General features: G+C 41.1%; 1 protein-coding gene across 2 annotated transcripts in view; it reads left to right on the plus strand.

Moving 5' to 3' along the window:
• FEZ1 (fasciculation and elongation protein zeta 1) overlaps nucleotides 1–19,403 on the plus strand; it is a 50,202-nt gene that overhangs the window by 19,686 nt on the left and 11,113 nt on the right. For both annotated transcript variants that reach the window (XM_030828926.1, XM_030828927.1), the window contains exons 4-5: nucleotides 12,779–12,865; nucleotides 15,678–15,846. In XM_030828926.1, coding sequence (XP_030684786.1) covers nucleotides 12,779–12,865; nucleotides 15,678–15,846 — 256 coding nt within the window. The remainder of the gene's footprint in view (nucleotides 1–12,778; nucleotides 12,866–15,677; nucleotides 15,847–19,403) is intronic.

A 19,403-nucleotide genomic window follows, 5' to 3' on the forward strand; every position in this document is an offset into this window, starting at 1 on the left:
AGCTTTTAGGATGTTCTTTTCCTTTCTCATTTGAAATTTTACAACAATGTGCTTTAGAATGAAGTTTTTTTTTTTTCCTTCATTATGTTATCCTCAGTGAATCCTTTCAACCGAGAAGCTCATAACTTTAAATTGTGACATTTTCTTATTATTTTTTCTGAAGATTTATTATTTTTGTTTACTGCCTCTGTGGAGATGATTATATAGCTTTTCTCCTTTATGATGTTAATGTGATGAATTTCATAAATTAATTTTCAAATATCGACTCAACCATGCATTCTTGAGATATACACAACTTCATCATGATGTATTATCATTTTATTTTATTTTGTTTTTACCCCCAGATCTTTATTGAAAGGTAATTGGCATATAATGAACTGCACGTATTAAAGTGAGCAATTTGGTAAATTTTGACATCTGCATGTATCTGTAAAACCATCACCACAATCGAAATATTCAACATATTCATCATCCCCCTCTCACTGCCCAATCTCTGGGCGACCACTTATCTGCTTTCTGTCATTGTAGATTAATTTTCATTTTCTAGAATTTGGCATGAATGGAATATGCAATATGTACATTTTCTTTTGTCTGGCTTATTAAACTCAGTGTAATTAGATATTCATCCATGTTTTTAAGTATAGCAACAGTTCATTTCTTTTTATTGTTGAGTAGTATTCTGTTGTATGGATATATCACCAGTGGCTTATTCATTCGCTTATAGATGAACAGTTTTTTTTTCTACTTTTTGCATATTTCAAATGAAGCTGCTGTGAACATTCTTCTGTAAGTCTTTGTGTGAACATATGCTTCCATTTCTCTTGGATAAAAACCTATGTGTGGAATGGCTGAGTCATATGGTAGGTGTATGTTCAACTTTTTTTTTTTAGCTTTTATTTTAAGTTCAGGGGTACATGTGCAGGTTTGTTACATAGGTAAATTTGTGTCATGGGGGTTTGTTGTACAGATTATTTCATCACCCAGGTGTTAAACCTAGTATCCATTCGTTATTTTTCCTGATCCTCTCCCTCCTCCCACCCTTCATCCTCCAATGGGCCCAGTGTGTATTTTTCCCTTCTGTGTGTCCATTTGTTCTCATCATTTAACTCCCATGTCTAAATTTTTAAGGAACTACCAAACTGTTTCCCAGTTTGAGAGCTGTAATTGTCCCATATTCTCACTAACACTTGTTATGGACAATCTTTAAAATTTAGACATCTTCATGGGTAGTAACAAAATTGATACCTTATTTCAGTTCTAATTTGCTTTTCTCTAGTGACATAGAATATTGAGCATCTTTTCAAGTGGTTATTTACAATGTGTGTGTGTGTGTGTGTGTATTTTTGAGACAGGGTCTTGCTGTGTTGCCCAGTCTGGAGGGCAGTGGCTCAATCTCAGCTCACAGCAACCTCCACCTCCCAGGCTCAAGCAATCTTCCCACCTCAGCTCCCCAAGTAGCTGGGACCACAGGTGCACACTTCCACACCCAGATAATTTTTGTATTTTTAGTAAAGATGAGATTTCACCATGTTGCCTAGGATGGTCTTGAATTCCTGAGCTCAAGTGATCCACCTGCCTCGGCCTCCCAAAGTGCTGGAATTACAGACATGAGCCACCGTGCTTGGCCACAAGAGTTTCTTATAAACTCTAGATAAAAATTATTTGTTGAATATATGTTTTACAAATATTTTCTCCTAGTCTATAGGTTGCCTTTTAATTTTCTTAACATTATCTTTTGAAGAGCAAATGTTTTTTAAATGTGATGAAGGCAGCTGTGGTGGCTCACGCCTGTAATCGCAGCATTTTGGGAGACTGAGGTGGGCAGATCGCTTGAGGCCAGGAGTTAAAGACCAGACTGGGCAACATAGTGAGATCCCCTCTCAAAAACAAAAATTAGGCCAGGCGTGGTAGCTCATGCCTGTAATCCCAGCACTTTGGGAGGCTGAGGCGGGTGGATCACGATGTCAGGAGATTGAGACCATGCTGGCTAACGCGGTGAAACCCTGTGTCTACAAAAATACAAAAAAAAAAAAAAAAAAAAAAAAAAATAGCCTGGCATGGTGGCACATGCCTGTAATCCCAGCTACTAAGGAGGCTGAAGCAAGAGAATTGCTTGAACCTGGGAGGCGGAGGTTGCAGTGGGCTGAGATCGCACCATTGCACTCCAGTCTGGGCAACAGAGTGAGACTCCATCTCAAAAAAAAAAAAAAAAAAAGGAAAATTTAATGTGATGAAGTCCAATGTATTGATATTTTCCTTTGTATACTTTGTGTTTATGTTGTATTTAAGAAATCTTTGTTAAATCCAAGGTCACTAAGATTTTTTTCTTAAGTTTTCTTCTAGAAGTTTTATAATTTTAGCTCTTGTATTTAGGTCTATCATCCATCTCAAATTAGTTTCTTTCCTTCCTTCCCTTCCTTCCTTCCTTCCTTCCTTCCTTCCTTCCTTCCTTCCTTCCTTCCTTCCTTCCTTCCTTCCTTCCTTTCTTTCTTTCTTTCTTTCTTTCTTTCTTTCTTTCTTTCTTTCTTTCTTTCTTTCTTTCTTTCTTTCTTTTTGAAATGGAGCCTTGCTCTATTGCCCAGGCTGGAGTGCACTGACTCAATATTGGCTCACTGCAGCCTCCACCTCCCAGGTTCAAGCGATTCTTCTGTCTCTGCCTCCTCAGTAGCTGGCATTACAGATGCCCACAACCATGCCCAGCTAATTTTTGTATTTTTAGTAGAGATGGGGTTCTACTATTTTGGCCAGACTGGTCTTGAACTCCTGACCTCAAGTGATCCACCCGTCTTGGCCTCCCAAAGTGCTGGGATTACAGGTACGAGCCACTGTGCCCAGCCTTCAAATTAGTTTTGTACATAGTGTGAGGTCAGGGTCAGGTCTCATTTTTTTTAATTTTTGATATAAAGGCTTGCTCTTTCCCAGGTTGGTCTTGAGCTCCTTGGCTCAAGCCATCCTCCTGCTTCAGCCTCCCAAATTGCTGGGACTACCGAGGCACTCCACAGTGCTGGGCTTCAAGGTTTATTTTTCTGCATATGGCTATTCAATTATTCCAGTACCATTCATTGAAAATCTTATCCCTTCCCCATTAAATTGTTTTGGCATCTTTGTTGAAAATCAATTGATCACGTATGTGTGGATCTACTTCCAAATTCTTTATTCTGTTTCAATGATATATATATAGATGTGTCTTTTTTTATCATCCCTAATTTATTTTAAAATGTGTCTATCTTTATGCCAGTCCCACACTGTATTGATTGCTGTAGCTTTATGGTAAGTCTTGAAATAAAGTAGTATAAGTTCTCCAACTGTGTCCTTTTTTTTTCTTTCCAAATTTGTTTTAGTTATTTTAGGTTCTTTACATTTCCATATAAATCTTGGAATTAGCGGATGAATTTTTGCAAAAAATCTTGCTGGAAATTTGACTTTGATTGTGTAGAATCTACAGACCAATTTATATATGTAGATCAGTTTATCATGTTAATGTGATGAATTACATTAATTGATTTTCAAATATTAAACCAGCATTTTATTTTAAAATAAACCCCACTTAGTTATGATATTTTATCTTTTTTATATAATGTGGGATTTGATTTGCCGATATTTTATTAAATATTTTTGCATCATGTTCTTTTTCTGAAATTTTATTTTGTTCTAATGTCATAAAATAAGTTGGAAATTATCCTCTCTATCTCTACTTTGTGAAAGAATTTGTATTACATTGGTATTATTTCTTCCTTGAATGTTTGATAGACTATACTAGTGAAAGCATCTGGACCTAGGGTTTTCTCTGTGGAAGATTTTCGGTTACAAGTTCAATTTTACTGAGTCAGGTTTGATAAGTTACATTTCTCAAGGAATTTATCTATTTAATCATTGAATGTATTGACCATTCATTTGTTTATAATTTTGTTTTGTTATTGAAAATGTCTGTAAGATTTATAGTGATGTTCCCTTTTTTATTCCTGACATTGTTAACTTGTGTTCTCTCTCCCTCCATCCCTCTCTCATTCTCTCTTGTCAGCTGATCTGTGGGATTATCACCTTTATTAATCTTTTCAGAGAACCACTTTTGATTTCTTTGATTTCCTTTATTGTTTGTTAACTTTTTAGTTTATTGATTCCCTCTCTTAGCTTTATTATTTCCTTCCTTCTACTTCGTAGGAGTTTAATTTGCCCTCATTTTTTTAGCTTCTTAAGGCAGGAAATTTGATTATATTTTAAACTTAAAAAAAAACTTAAAGCTATAAAATTCCTTTTAAGCACTGTTTTAGCTGAATTCTAATATTTTGATTGGGTATGTTTTCATCATTCAATTAAAAACATAGTTTCTAATTTTTTCTTGCAATTTCTTCTTTAACCCATAGGTTATTTGGAAGTTTGCCGCTTAATTTCAAAGTGATTGGAAGATTTTATAGCTATCTTGTTAAAAATTGATTTCTAATTTAATTTTGTCAGAGAACATACTTTGTATGACTTAAATCTTTTAAAATACGTTAAGACTGATTTAGGGTCCAGCATATGGTACATCTTAGTGAATGTAATATGTGTCATTGGAAATGATGTGCATTCTGCAATTGTTGGTTGCAATGTGCTATAAATGTCAACTAGGTTAACTAGGTTGATAATATTGTTGAATTCCTCTGTGTTCCAAATGATATTTTTTGTCTGTTTATTCTATCAATTAATGAGAAAGGTTTATTAAAATCTCCAACCGTTATTGTGCTTTTATTTCTATTTCTTTAGTTCTGTTGATTTTTGTTTTATATATTTTGAAGCTCTGAGTACATCTCCCTGATGAGTTGATCCTTTTATCCTTATGAAATATTAGTCTTTCTCTGTAATACTTATTTTAAAATCTACTTTGTCTGATACGAATGTAGCCACTCAAGCTTTCTTCTGCATACTGTTTGCAAAGTGTGTGTGTGTGTGTGTGTATGTATCTATCTCAATCCTTTTAGTTTCTGCCTATCTCTGTCTTTTTATTTAAAGTGTGTTTTTGCAGGTAGCACATAGTTGGATCTTGCTTTTATATTCAGTCTGACAATTTATGCTTCTTGATTATTGTGTTTAGTTTATCTGCATAGTGTGTAGTCCATTGACATTTGACATAATATTGATAATTTGTGTTGAAGTGTATTGTCTTCATTTCTGATGGTCCCATCTAGTTTTGTTGCTGTTTTGTTGTTCCTCTGTTCCACACTTTTAGTCTTCTTTTGGGTTAATCAAATATTCTTTGGCTTTCCATCTTATGTCTTCTGTTGGATTTTTATCTATACCTCGTCGTGTTTTTTTTTAGTGGTTTCTCTAGGGATTACACTATACATTATTAAGTTATCGTAGTCCATTTAGAATTAATATTGTGTACTTTACATAAAATGTAAAACACTTGTCACAGTATAAAGTCTATTCCTTCCATCTTTTGTGCTATAATTGTCATATATTTTATTTCAATCTACATTATATATTCCACAACACAAAGTTATTATTTTTGCTTTAGACAGTTGTCTTTTAAGAAAATCAAAAGAAGGAAAAAAAAGATACTTTTAAAATATTTACCTACATATTTATCATTTCTGGCGTTCCTTATTTTTTCCTGAAGATTCTGATTTTCTATCATTTCCCTTCAACCCAAAATACGTTTTATAGCATTTCTTTTAGTGTAGAGCCACAGGTGACAGATTCCTTCAGCTTTCATTTATTTATTTCATGTTTTTCCCTTCTTTCAAAACACACAGGCTTGCACTGCCTGTGTCCAGTGCCTGAAAACAATTGGCTCATAGATTTTGTCCAGCTTGTAGTTGTTTATGGTAGGAGGAGTAAGTCCAATACTAGTTACTCTGTCATGGCTGAAGGGGGCCATCTCTTCTGTTTTTGCTTTCTAGAATTCCTTTTATTCAAGTATTGGACTTCTGAAGCTGATCTTCTGAATATTTTTCCCCGCCCATATTCTATCTGCTTATTTTCTTTCACTCTCCAGGGGACTTCCTCAGCCTTCAGCTCAATGGAAAAGTCTAAATTTTCTATCATACCTTTAATTTCTAAGAGCCCTTTCCAGTTTTTACAAAATTTGTGTGTTTTTTAAAATTTTTTTCTGGTCTTAGTAAGTGTACATCTTTGTAGTTTTTAAATTAATTCTGATAAATAGGACACATTTGGAGGAAGCAAGGTGTTCTGTTATCCTTCTGAAGGCAGGTATAGCAGTTTCTTAGAAGAGGTTTCTTCTGCTCTCTCTCTTGCTTTTGATTTCCCTCCTCTGTACGTTTTTGTCTTTCATGTTGGGGGTTATTCTCAAATGTCTGGCAATCCTTGAGCATCTTTTCCTATTTAAAAGTGAGGCTTTATGGCCAGGCATGGTAGCTTACACCTATAATCCCAGGACTTTGGGAGGACAAGGCAGGAGGATCCCTTGAGCCTAGGAGTTTGTGACCAGCCCCATCTCTACAAGTCTACCAAAAAAAAAAAAAAAAATGCAAAAAGGTAGCCAGGCATGGTGGATGGAGTGCACTTGTAGTCCCAACTACTTGGGAGGCCGAGGCAGGAGGATTACTTGAGTCCAGGATTTTCAAGACCAGCCTGGCCAACATAGTGAGACCCTGTTTCTACAAAAAGTAAAAAAAAAAAAAAGCATTAGCCGGGCCTGGTGGCATGCACCTGTAGTCCCAGCTACTTGGGAGGCTGAGGCTAGAGAATCGCTTGAGCTGAGGAGTTTGAGGCTACAGTAAGCTATGATTACACCATTGCACACCAGCCTGTGCAACAGAGCAAGCCCCTGTCTCTAAAAACATTAATTAAAAAAAAAAAGTGGCCGGTGATAGCTCACGCCTGTAATCTCAACACTTTAGGAGGCCGAGGCGGGTGGATTGGTTGAACTTAGGAGTTTGAGACCAGCCTAGGAAACATGGCAAGTTCCCCATCTATACAAAAAATACAAAAATTAGCTGGGCATGGTGGCATGCGTCAGTAGTCCCAATTATTCAGGAGGCTGAGGTGGGAGGATTGCTTGAGCCCGGGAGGCAGAGGTTGCAGTGAGCTGAGATTGAGCCACTCCCCTTCAGCCTAGGTGACAGAGTGAAACCCTTGAAAAAAAAAAAGCGAGGCCCTAAAAGGCTATGGGGTCAGGGCTTGTTTCCTGCTGGATCACAGTGCCAGTAAGGACCTATGCGTCTTGTTCGGAGATCTTGACAGTTGGCATGTATTTGTAGACTTATAGTATCCATAGAGAGGTGTCCTCCAATGGCTTGATGGACAGAATAAACCAGCTGCCAGTGTCCTTGGAGCCTAATCAGGGAAGGAGGCCAGAGGTCTGTCTGGTGAGTCATTCTGTAGAGTCTTACATCCTCTCTCTGTTTTCAGTAAGAACCCTCACCCTCACTTTTAGGTGGCCTGGTGCTCTGAGTCCAGAGCCTCCAGTTCAACCTGCTCAGAGTGAAGTCTACAGTCCTTTTGAGCTGAAAGGATGCAGTTCCCTTTCTATCGAGGTTGGAAGAAGACACTTGGGTCTCACTATTCTTGATGAAGAATACCAGCAAATCTTCCTTACATAGCCCCACCATGCTGCCCCTCAGGGGTCTGCAATTCCTAAGCCATTCAGCATCTGCTGTGTGACCCCCTTTACCTTGGGCAGCCTCCTCTCGCCAAGTTTAACCCTGCTGAGACTGCTAGGCTGGCATCTGTTTTCTGGCATTTCTCTTGCTGTTGTCTTTTCTCCTGTTCACTTTGTCCCTTTTGGGTTATTTTTTTTTTGATCCCTTGACTCTCATTTTAGTAGGGTTTGAGGAGGAAGGGCTGATAAATGTGTGCCCAATCTCCTGTGTACCCACCTTCTACTATAAAGAAATGGAAACAGGAAATCATTTTGAAAATTATGTTATGGGCTGGGTGTGGTGGCTCACACCTGTAAGCACAGCACTTTGGGAGGCTGAAGTAGGAAGATCACTTGAGCCTAGGAGTTAGAAGCCAGCCTGGGTAAAGATAAAGAGGGAGTATTGGACTTAATCTTTACAAAAAAATGAAAAAGTTTGCCGTGAGTGGGGGTGTGCATCTATGTTCCTAGCTACTTGGGAGGCTGAGGTGGAAGAATTGCCTGAGCCCAGGAAGGGAAGGCTGCAGTGGACTTTGATCATTGATCATGTCATTGGACTCCAGCACGGGTGATATTGTGAGACTCTGTTTAAAAAAAAAAAAGAAAGTTATTATGTGCATGATGCAAGAGAGACTGTGGAACTCTACTCAGAGTTTCATTGTAAGCTTGGTCCTACACTAGGAACTTGGTGAATAAATAAATGTACATTTACATTTTTAGGTCAAAATAATTTGCTTGAGTTGATATGTCTGTAGGAGTCATTAGTATTTTTTTTTCACAATTTACCACTTTTATTGGGGCTTTCAATTAAGCAATCTATTCTATTCCTGTGATGTAAAACACAGTCTCCTTTTACCTTGTAACCTTTATTTAATAGCAGACAGTGGTTGTCTGGATAAGAGGAAATTGGAAGTCCAGGATAGTGAATTATGTCTTCCATATTTTTGAGACAGGACCTCACTATATCACGCAGGCTACAGTACAGTGGCAACAGTCATGGCTCACTGCAGCCTCCACCTCCCTGGCTCAAGCAATCCTCCCACCTCAGTCTCCTGAGTAGCTGGGACTACAGGTGTGCACCACCATGCCTGGCTAATTTTGTTCAGTTTTTTTGTAGAGACAGAGTTTCACTATGTTGCCCAGGCTGGGCTCAAGTGACCCTCCCACCCTGGCCTCCCAAATTGCTGAGATTACAGGCATGAGATACCATGCCCAGTCACATCTTCCTCTTTTCCAGGTGACTAAATAGCTAAGTTACCTGTGGAAGTGGACTGAATCTAGATGATAGTACTGCTCTCAGTCCTCTCTTTTTCAATTGTTCATTAATTCTTTCAACAAATATGTGTTGGCTGCATGCCCTAGTGCATCTCCCTATGGGAATGCACAGCCATTGACTTAATCCACACAGATGTTTCCTGGTTGTTCGTAAGCATAAAAGGGACATAGTTACCAGGCACAGTGGCTCACACCTGTAATCCCACTCGGGAGGCTGAGGTGGGAGGATTGCTTGAGGCCAGGAGTTTGAGACCAGCCTGGGCAACACAGTGAGACCCCTATCTCTAAAAAAATTCAAAACAAAAAAAATCTTAGTCATGTGTGGTGGCACCTGCCTGTAGTCCCAGCTACTTGGGAGGCTGAGGCAGGAGGATCACTCGAGCAAAGGAGTTAGAGGCTGCAGTGAACCATGATTGTGCCACTGCATTCCAGCTTGTGTGACACAGCGAGACCCTGTTTCTAAAAAAAAAAAAAAAATGGGACACAGTTGTGGTGAATTTCTTTTTTTTTTTTTACTTTTTGTCTGAAGATAAAAATGTATCTTTGTTCTCTTAATTTTTGTCAGGGGGGCAACCACTCATGTCAAACAATAGTGGTAAGGGGAGGAAAATATTATGCAAAGGGCTAAATATGCTGTAAAAATTACCTTTTCTATGAATGGGGTCATTCGAAACACTTTAATAAAATAAACTGGTTAATAGTCATTATTGGAATCAAGGACTCCACATAATTTTAATCATCATTCAGAATACTGTGCAGCAAGATTTAGCAATGTTATAGGCCTCAGGGAAGGTTTTCTGTATTTCTTTTCAAGTTTCAAGCTTTCACGTTATAGTCCTGGAGGCACACTCTTCCCAAAAGCAGGAGGAAGAAACAGCTTGCTGAATAGTATGGCCAGACCCCTTTCTGGATTCAAATCTTCTCAATTCTGGGAAGAAGTCATTTGGAAGAGTGACTTTTCTTGGAAGAGCATAGTTCAGTTCAGTAGTATCCAAACAGCTAGCAAGTTTGTTTTTTTTTTTTAGGCAGGATCTCACTTTGTCATCCAGGCTGGAGTGCAGTGGCATAATCACGGCTCACTGCAGCCTCTATCTCCATGGCTCAATTGATCCTCCCACATCAGCCTCCTGAGTAGTTGGGACTACAGGTGTGCCATCATGCCAAATTTTTCTATTTTTTGTAGAGATGGAGTCTCGCCACGTTGCCCAGGTTGGTCTCGAACTCCTGGACTCAAGCAATCCTCTCATCTCGGCCTCCCAAAGTGCTGGGATTACAGGTGTGAGCCACCACACCTGGTAACAACTAGCAGTTTTAGCTGACAAAGAAATTCAGCCCTAAATGACCTGGACTGAAGTTATTTTTGACATGTAGCTTCCCCACTGCCGCACAAGGGACTAAAGGAACTCTCTACCACAATTTCTATGTCAGTGTCTTATGCTAGAATTAAGAGTATTTATATGCACAAGGGCTGTCATTTTTCAAAAACCTTTCTTTCTTCCTCTTTCGTTGTTTCCCCTCCAGCTCTCCACCCTGTGCACAAGATACTGTCCTGGTCAAGGAGGGGAGGGAGGGAGTCTGTAAACAGTGCCCGTAAAGAGGCAAGGGCTTGTGAAGTGATGGATGCTGTTGGAACAGAGCAAAGTCTGGCAGGATGGACAGAAAATGTGGGAACCAGGCCTAGGGAGGGTGGAAAGGGTGAGAGGATCAGAATCAAATGCTGGAGAGGGAGGTGAAGAGGCTGGGGCACGATGGAGGTGGGGAAGCCCAAGGATTAGGGGGTAACCCGCACATAGAGGGAAGGAGCCAGGGTTTTCTTGGCAGTATTTTGTGTCTGCCTCTCCTTTTATTTTATTTTTTAGTGGCAGACTTCTGAGAGATAGGAAAATAAGGGATGAGTATGGTTCCCATAATAGTAGGAACTCACAATACTTTTCATAAGCTTATAATTGATTTTCCCATCTCTGTTTTCCCAAGCCTGACAATTCAGACCTGGAGGCTTTGTGCCTGAGAGGGGGAGGGGAGAGAAGCTCTACTAGTGCATCATTCCGGCCACAGCCCAGGCTTATTAGCATTTGAGCAGCATGAAGGATCTATCCCTAGAAGCTTCCTTCCTGCCTTCTTCCTGGAACTCCCCAAGGAGTGAGGACCTTGGGGAGGGAGGAGATGGTGTAGTTGAAAGAAGCAATATTAACAGTCAGGGAGTTAAACCCACTAAAATCAGCCACATTTCAGAAAATGTAAACATGCCATTTTTATATAGACTTAGTGCCCACCACCCCCTACCCCCTGCCAAATCCTGGTTATAGACTAACAGTTGCTGTTAGATGCTTATGAAAAATAACCCCATTTCCCAGGACGAGCCTAGCTTGGGCTCACACTAACTTGGTCTGGGTTCATATTGATACATTTCTTCCTTTTTCTCCCCTAATTTTTGTCTGGAGGAAAAAATGTATCTTCGTTCTCTTAATTTTGGGCTAACTTCTACTGCAGGATTTTCTGGCCTGAAGAAAGTTCTTCCATATGAGTGTAGTTGTGAACAAAGTGTAGCTCCAGGAGTTTTGTTCTGCATAGTGGGGAGCAGTGGAAACCATGAGGCCACTGCAGGTGGTGGACTTGGCAGAGAGAGGAGCATATGGATTTGACAGCGGAAATAGATGTCACCATCTGGTACCCGGGCCCTTCAGATGATTCCATTACCTCCCTGTCCTACCCCATATCTAGGTTGAGTGCGGATGGCATTTGAGATATATTTGCTTAATTTTTTTTCTTTTTTAATGACATAGTCCTGGTTTTAAGCAAATGGAGATAAAAGGTGATGTGCTCTGTTAGGGATGTCTGCCAAGGCAAAGCTCACAGAAGACGAGAGAAGTTTCTGAGGATAGACTACCTCTGACATTATTGCTTGGGTTGGAGCTGGGCTGTTTCCTGTCAGAAAAGGCAGAATACAAGCCCCAGGGAAGGGGCCAATCAGTGTGCCAGCTACTGGAGCGCAAGGAGGATTTATTCCTGGATGAGAGGTGACTCAGCAGAAAGATTTCCTAGAGACACCTCCTGCCTCTCCCTTGGATGACGTTCAAATCAGACTTCTAGACATACAGCTTGTTAGGTGTTTAGTGATTAATTTTTGTGTGGGACTTGAATGTAAATGCTAGACTATGGCAGTTTGGGATATGGTCAGTTAAGCCAGATATGCTTTGAGTATCTTGTTAGATTTAAACATCTAGAATTTTGATGGCTGTGAACTTTGAGAATCTTACTTGGGATTATGGAATTATAGAGACACAGGGCAAATGAGATAAATGGGGTTCTCTTTCGTAGTTTTGTTGTTTCGTTTATGTGGTCAGGTTATTCAGTGGCATGTCCCATGTAGATTTCTTACATCTGCCATCAGCTATAACATCACACCTGGATTCCAGTAACAGGATGGTATTTCATCAAATTCTGAAGGTCATCATTATTTGGACTAGAACAACCTATTCCTTAAAATGCCTAGTAAGACGAAATCTGGAAACAACCCCCCAGGTTGGAACTCCTTAACAAAATCAGGGCACCTTTGCTGCAGTTGGTTGCAGTGTCACTTACCTGGAGAAGGTGCCTTGTTCACCCCAGGATGACCTGTCTGTGGGTTAAAAAACGGTGCTGTTTCCTTTGAGTCAGAATGGTGCTGGCCACTCCCCTATCGTCTTTTCCTGCCAAGTTGGATTCAGTGCTGCATGCTGGATTTCTGGCATGCTGGAGTTAGTGATGGGGCAAAGATATGTTTGGAATTGGATGAAACTCTGGACACCTCTTCAGCTCCACTGTTTAGACAGCAGCTGGCTGGAGTGGCCTCCCAGTCACTATCATCCATTCTCGAGACTAGAGGCAATCCCACTTCTTCCGATGGTCACCCAGAATTCCATTTCCCCACCTCCTCTCCAGATCCATGAGAAAGAAGAGGAAGAGTTCAATGAGAAGAGTGAAAATGATTCTGGTATCAACGAAGAGCCTCTGCTAACAGCAGATCAGGTATGAGAATCTCTCCAGGTTATTGGGACCTTTTGTTCTTTTGATGGAGAAAAAGTTCAAGAGAACACAGTTGCCACATCCATTTAAGGCAGAAGAAAGATATGTGGTCATGTGGTGCCTGTCCTCATGACTCAGAGTATTTTTTGTTTCTTTTTTTCTTTATACATATATATTTTTGAGACGAAGTCTTGCTCTGTCACCCAGGCTGGAGTGCAGTGGCGTGATCTTGGCTCACTGCAACCTCCACCTCCCAGGTTCAAGTGATTCTCCTGCCTCAGCCTCTCGAGTAGCTGGGATTACAGGCATGCACCACCATGCCTGGCTAATTTTTATAAAAAATTTTTTGGTAGAGATGTGGTTTTACCATGTTGACCAGGCTGGTCTCAAACTCCTAACCTCAAGTGATCTGCCCACCTCAACCTCCCAAAGTGCTGGGATTATAGGCATGAGCCACCGTGCCTGGCCTTTTTATTTTTTTTCATTTTGAGACAGGGTCTCACTTTGTCACCCAGGCCGGAGTGCAGTGGCACAGTCAGGGTTCACTGTAGCCTCAACCTCCTCAGCTCAAGTGATCCTCCTGCCTCAGGCCCCTAAGTAGCTGGGACTATAGGCATGCACCACTATGCCCAGCTAATTTTTTGTACTTTTAGTGGAGATGAGGTTTCACCATGCTGCCCAGGCTAGTCTCAAACTCCTGGACTCAAGCAATCCACCTGCCTTGGCCTCCCAAAGTGCTGGGATTACAGGCATGAGCCACGGTGCCTGTCCAACTCAGATTATTTTTGATAAGAGATTTCATTTCTCTTTCTGCATCAGGTTGCCCACCTGCAGTGAACATGAATGACATTCTTGACACTTGGGATAGTTGGGGTCAGTCTCTGATAGGAGCCAGAGACAGGCATAGTGTTTAGTAGCTATAATCCTGCTAAGCCTTCTTATTGAAATTCATTGTACTTGGAGTCAAGACACTTAAACAAGGGTCTCAAATACCTGTTTTTCCAAAAAGAGAAGTGACAGATGAGGCTTTTGTGTGATAGATATTTTCTTACATTTCATAGAACACTCAAAATTTTGGGCCTTCCGAAAGGAGTCTTAGAGCCACTTTGACTTTGTGAAAAAAGATAGAGTGCTTCACATTCAATTGAGATCATCATAGCTTTAATAATTTATTACTTAGAGAGGATAATGTTCAGTTTCTGGATTCCTTATTCAATGTTTTAGTCAACAAATATTTATGGGTGCTTACTTTGAGCTAAACACTACACAAGTTTCCACAAAGTCTTTCTGCAAAGCTCCACTGGCAGCCTTCAGTGCCAGAAAGTGCTTTTTAGCAGCAATGGTGCTTTTTCATATCTGTGATAAAAAGGTGGGAATTGAAACATGTGAGGATTAGGAGACTGAAGAGAACCAGATTTTTAAAAATAGGGGCTAATAGCTATTCTTGTGACTTGTAGGAGGAACTGCAATTCAATGATATGAACTCAATTATAACTACTCGTAGAGAAAAGGACACTCAGCCATAAGACCCTGACAGGGACTTGTGTCATTTGGTTGCATTCGGTAATATGGCTTTCAGTAGTCAAAGACTGGGTATTTCCTAAGTTTGTGAGTAGAGGTGAGAAGGTTTGGGAATAAGAATGGAAATTATTCTAAAGGAGGAGACCCTGAAGCCCCTTGCCTTTGGTCCAGCCCACTGTGAAGAAACCACCTCAAACACTACAATGCTGGCCTCGGTGACTTAGTCCATCCGTGGAGAACAGACAAAGGTGAAGGCTGTGACAAAGCTCATCTAAAGACCTGCTTTCGGCAGCAGTCTTCTTTATTTGTAAATAATTAATGTACAAAGTAATTCACTCTTTTTTTTTTTTTTTGAAACAGGATCTGGCTCTGTTGCCCAGGCTGGAGTCCAGTGGCCCAATCTCAGTTCACTACAACCTCCGCCTCCTGGGCTCATGCCATCCTCCCACCTCAGCCCCCCAAGTAGCGTGGACTACAGACACATGTCACCACAACTGGCTAATTTTTCTGTTTTTTTTGCAGAGATGGGGTCTCACCATGTTGCTCAGGCTGGTCTTGAACTCCTGAGCTCAAATTATCCACCTGCGTCGGCTTCCCAAAGTGCTGGGATTACAGGCATGAGACACCATGCCCAGCTAGTAATTCGCTCTTGTTCCTTTTGGCAGATATCCAATTTTCCCTCTACTTCTGGGAGCTGGCTCCTGTCAATAGTCTAGACTAGAGCTGGGGTTCTCATCCATTTGCTGCTCTCTAGACTCCACCTATCCTTCTATTATTTCATTATCTCTATTTTCATTGTTGCTGGGCAGCTTCAGTTCCTGTCTAGGTGAATTCTGGAGAAATAGCTGTTTTCCTCCCCATTTTGTGTTGTTCTAGGAGCACACTGTTTTTTACAGTCACATGTATTATGACAATTAATGGACGGGGTTTTTTGTTAAAGTCGGGTGAATGAAATATTTTCCCACTTAGAAACAGCTCAGCAAATTGAAGTAAATGTTCCCTTCCAGGCAGCTCTGCCTTGCTTCCTGAAAGAGTAGCTTATTTCCAATAAGTCATTTATCTAAATGGAGCTCTTGGAAGAGGTTTTACATTAAAGAGTGCCTTACATTAAAGAAAGAGTGTATGCAAGTCTTTGGTTAGAACTATTTTTATTATTCAGTATTTATTTAAAAACAATATTGCTTTAGAAATTTCCAGATAGCTAATTAGAAACATACTTAACTGATCAAAATTCAAGCCAGAATTCCCCTCTAGCAGAGAACAGAGTTAGCACTCTCTCGTGTACCTTCTTCAGGTAATTGAGGAGATTGAGGAAATGATGCAGAACTCCCCAGACCCTGAGGAAGAAGAGGAGGTTCTGGAAGAAGAGGATGGAGGAGAAACTTCCTCCCAGGCAGACTCGGTCCTCCTGCAGGAGATGCAGGCGTTGACACAGACCTTCAACAACAACTGGTCCTACGAAGGTGAGGGCCCTGGGCGCTGGGCTGGCCGAGGAGTAAGCACCTGCTCGGGGCCAGGCTCTGGGCTGTGTGCTTTGTACATGGCTAATAGAACCCTGACTGCCTCAGAGCAGAGCCTTGCAGATCCAGGTGGTCAGCAATACCTTTCTTACTCAGCACCAGGAGAGAAGTTTGCATTTTTGAGAAAAGAATAAAGTAGTTGAGCAAAATTTAAATGTTAAAACTAACCAAAGAACAAGACTAAGGCAGAATAAGCAGAAGAAATCTGAACTACTATATAGAAGCAATGAATGATGCTACCAAAAAATCAATGAAAAAAAAAAGGTAATAGTAACAGCTCATATTTTTGAAGTGCTTTCTATGTGCCAGACCTTATTCTAAGACTTTCTTTCTTTCTTTTTTTTTTTTTTTTGAGACAGAGTCTCTCTCTGTCTGTCACCTAGGCTGGAGTGCAGTGGCATGGTCTTAGCTCACTGCAACCTCCACCTCCCAGGTTGAAGTGATTCTCAAGCCTCAGCCTCCTGAGTAGTTGGGACTACGGGCACGTGCCACCACACCCTGCTAATTTTTGTATTTTTGTAGAGACGAGGTTTCACCATGTTGGCAAGGCTGGTCTCAAAACTCCTGGCCTCAAGTGATCTGCCTGCCTCAGCCTCCCAAAGTGCTGGGATTACAAGTGTGAGCCACTGCTCCTGGCCGTATTCTAAGACTTTCTATGCCTAATCTCATTTCATCTTCACACCAACCCCAGTTGGATCAAGCTAACTGAGTCTTTCAGAGGTTACATGACTTGTCCAAGGCCACTGTTAGGGAAATATGATTAGAAATGAGATTTCCTTCCTGTTCAGAAAACCTCTCCACAAAGACAGATGAGAAAGAAAACTATTTTATTACTATTTTTATTTATTTATTTATTCTTTAGAGAGAGAATCTCGCTCTGTCACCCAGGCTGGAGTGCAGTGGCATGATCTTGGCTCACTGCAGCCTCTGCCTCCCAGCTTCACGCGATTCTCCTGCCTCAGCCTCCTGAGTAGCCGGGATTACAGGCATGCATCACCATGCCCAGCTAATTTTTGTATTTTTAGTAGAGACGGGGTTTCTCCATGTTGGCCAGGTTGGTCTCAAACTCCTGACCTCAGGTGATCCGCCCCTCTCAGCCTCCCAAAGTGCTGGGATTACAGGCGTGAGCCACCATGCCCGGCCTAGAAAACTATTTTATCATTGAATAAGCGTTAAACCAGGATGGGAGCCACATCACAGACAACTCTCTAAAGAGACTGCAAAGACAGAAAGCAGTCTCACTCTTGTGTAGCTAAGTGGATAAATGGAACCCATTATATTGAGTAGGTTTTGCAATTTGGAGTCGGAAGGGAGTAAGGCCCCTCTGCTCGGAACAATGAGAGATGATTATGTTTCTTTTTCTTTTCTTTCTTTCCTTCTTTTTTTTTTTTTTTTGAGACAGAGTCTTGCTCTGTTGCCCAGGCTGGAGTGCAGTGGCATGATCTCTGCTCACTGCAACCTCCGCCTCCCAGGTTCAAACAGTTCTCCTGCCTCATCCTCCCAAGTAGCTGGGATTACAGGCATGTGCCACTATGCCTGGCTACTAATTTTTGTATTCTTAGTAGAGATGAGGTTTCACCATTTTGGCCAAGGTGGTCTCGAACTCTTGACCTCATGATCCAACTGCCTCAGCCTCCCAAAGTGCTAGGATTACAGGCATGAGCCACTGCGCCTGGCCCGATGATTATATTTCGAAGCAGTAACCCCCAGGCCCTTGAAGAAACCCTCCTGAATTATAAGAATGGCAAGAGGCTTATTTAGCCATGACAATAATTTAATGTAAATGTAACATACGTTTATTTTAAAGATTTAATCTAAATCTTTGAGAGATTGAAAGGATAGGTAGAAGAAATTCTGAAAGAAAAGGGAGGTGGGGGAGAGGAAAAGTCTCTTCCCTTATTTTCAACGGGGAGAATCAAGCCTCTAATTTAAAACTTGTATTTGCGCTTAGTCCATGCAGAAGTCATAAGGGGTGAAGCCAACATTTGAAGCCAGGTAGGTTAACTCCAGAGGCCGTCCTCTTAACTCTCTGACACAGGTTTATAGTATTTATGACTGTGCACAAGAAACGGCTGGATGAAGCATGAAATGAAAAAGTGTAACACAGCAAAGGCAGAACAATTCACCAGCCGTAGGGTATCAAATGCCCATGCTGCAGAAGGGGCCCCATCCTAGGAGTCGATCTACCCGTGGGGAGGTGGGAACTTAGAAACAGGGGAGGGAGAAGGTGGGTTGGTCAGGGTTCAAAGGTCAACCGCGGGTTAGAAGTGGTGAAAGCAGAGGCAGAATCTGGAGGCCTGCATCCTGCAAGTCAGACTTTGGCTCTGAATAGCAGTGGCAGGAGGTGGCCGGCAGAGAGTCCACTCAGTGCTGAACTGGACTTGGCTGCCTCGCTGCATTCCCAACTGCCCTTGTCAGGCCTTTCCCAGCCACACAAAGGTCCCAAAGATAGACGGCGTTCAGCAAAAGACTTGTAAAAACAGCTGAAAGGCAGAGTGAAATGGCAAAAAAACAGAAGGGGGAGAGGGCAGCTCCAAAGAGCAGAATAAGGGGAAAGCCCAACCAAGTCAGCAAATATCCGGGCGAAGCAGAAACAAAGAGGAAGAGGAAAATGGATTCTGAGGTGAAAGTGAAGGACATCATTAGACGCTGTACATTTAAAAATAACTAAAAGAGTGTAATTGAATTGTTTGTGACGTAAAGGAAAAATGCCTTAGGGAGTGGATACCTCATTCTCCATGATGTGATTATTACACATTGCATGTCTGTATCGAAACATCTCATGTGCCCCATAAACACATACACCCACTATGTACCCACAAAAATTAAAAATTAAAAATCAGTCAATCAATCAATTCTTCCTCCCCTGCCACAAAAAGATACCATTAGATGGAGACACATTTTAAAAGATGTTTCCCAAGTATATTTTATTTTTTCAAATATTTTTTCAAATAATATATATGTGTGTGTGTGTGTGTATATATATATATATATATATATATATTTTTTTTTTTTTTTTTTTTTTTTTTTTTAAGTAGAAACAGAGTTTCACCATGTTGGCCAGGCTGGTCTCAAACTCCTGGCCTCAGGTGACCCACCCGCCTCAGCCTCTCAAAGTACTGGGATTACAGGTGTGAGCCACTGCACCTGGCCTAAAAATTTTTTTAAGTGTTTAAAAGAATTTTTAATCAGAAAATGCTTAAAGAGTATAAAGTTTTTATTTATTTATTTATTTATTTTTATTTTAAGATAGAGTTTTGCTCTTGTTGCCCAGGCTAGAGTGCAGTGGCGTGATCTCTACTCACTGCAACCTCTGCCTCTCAGGTTCAAGCAGTTCTCCTGCCTCACCCTCCCGAATAGCTGGAATTATAGTCAGGCACCACCATGCCTGGCTAATTTTGTATTTTTAGTAGAGGCAGGGTTTCACCATGCTGGCCAGGCTGGTTTCAAACTCCTGACTTCAGGTGATCTGCCCATCTCGGCCTTCCAATGTGCTGGGA

Source organism: Nomascus leucogenys, chromosome 15 (genome assembly GCF_006542625.1).
Source record: "Nomascus leucogenys isolate Asia chromosome 15, Asia_NLE_v1, whole genome shotgun sequence".
Classification (NCBI taxonomy): Eukaryota; Metazoa; Chordata; class Mammalia; order Primates; family Hylobatidae; genus Nomascus; species Nomascus leucogenys.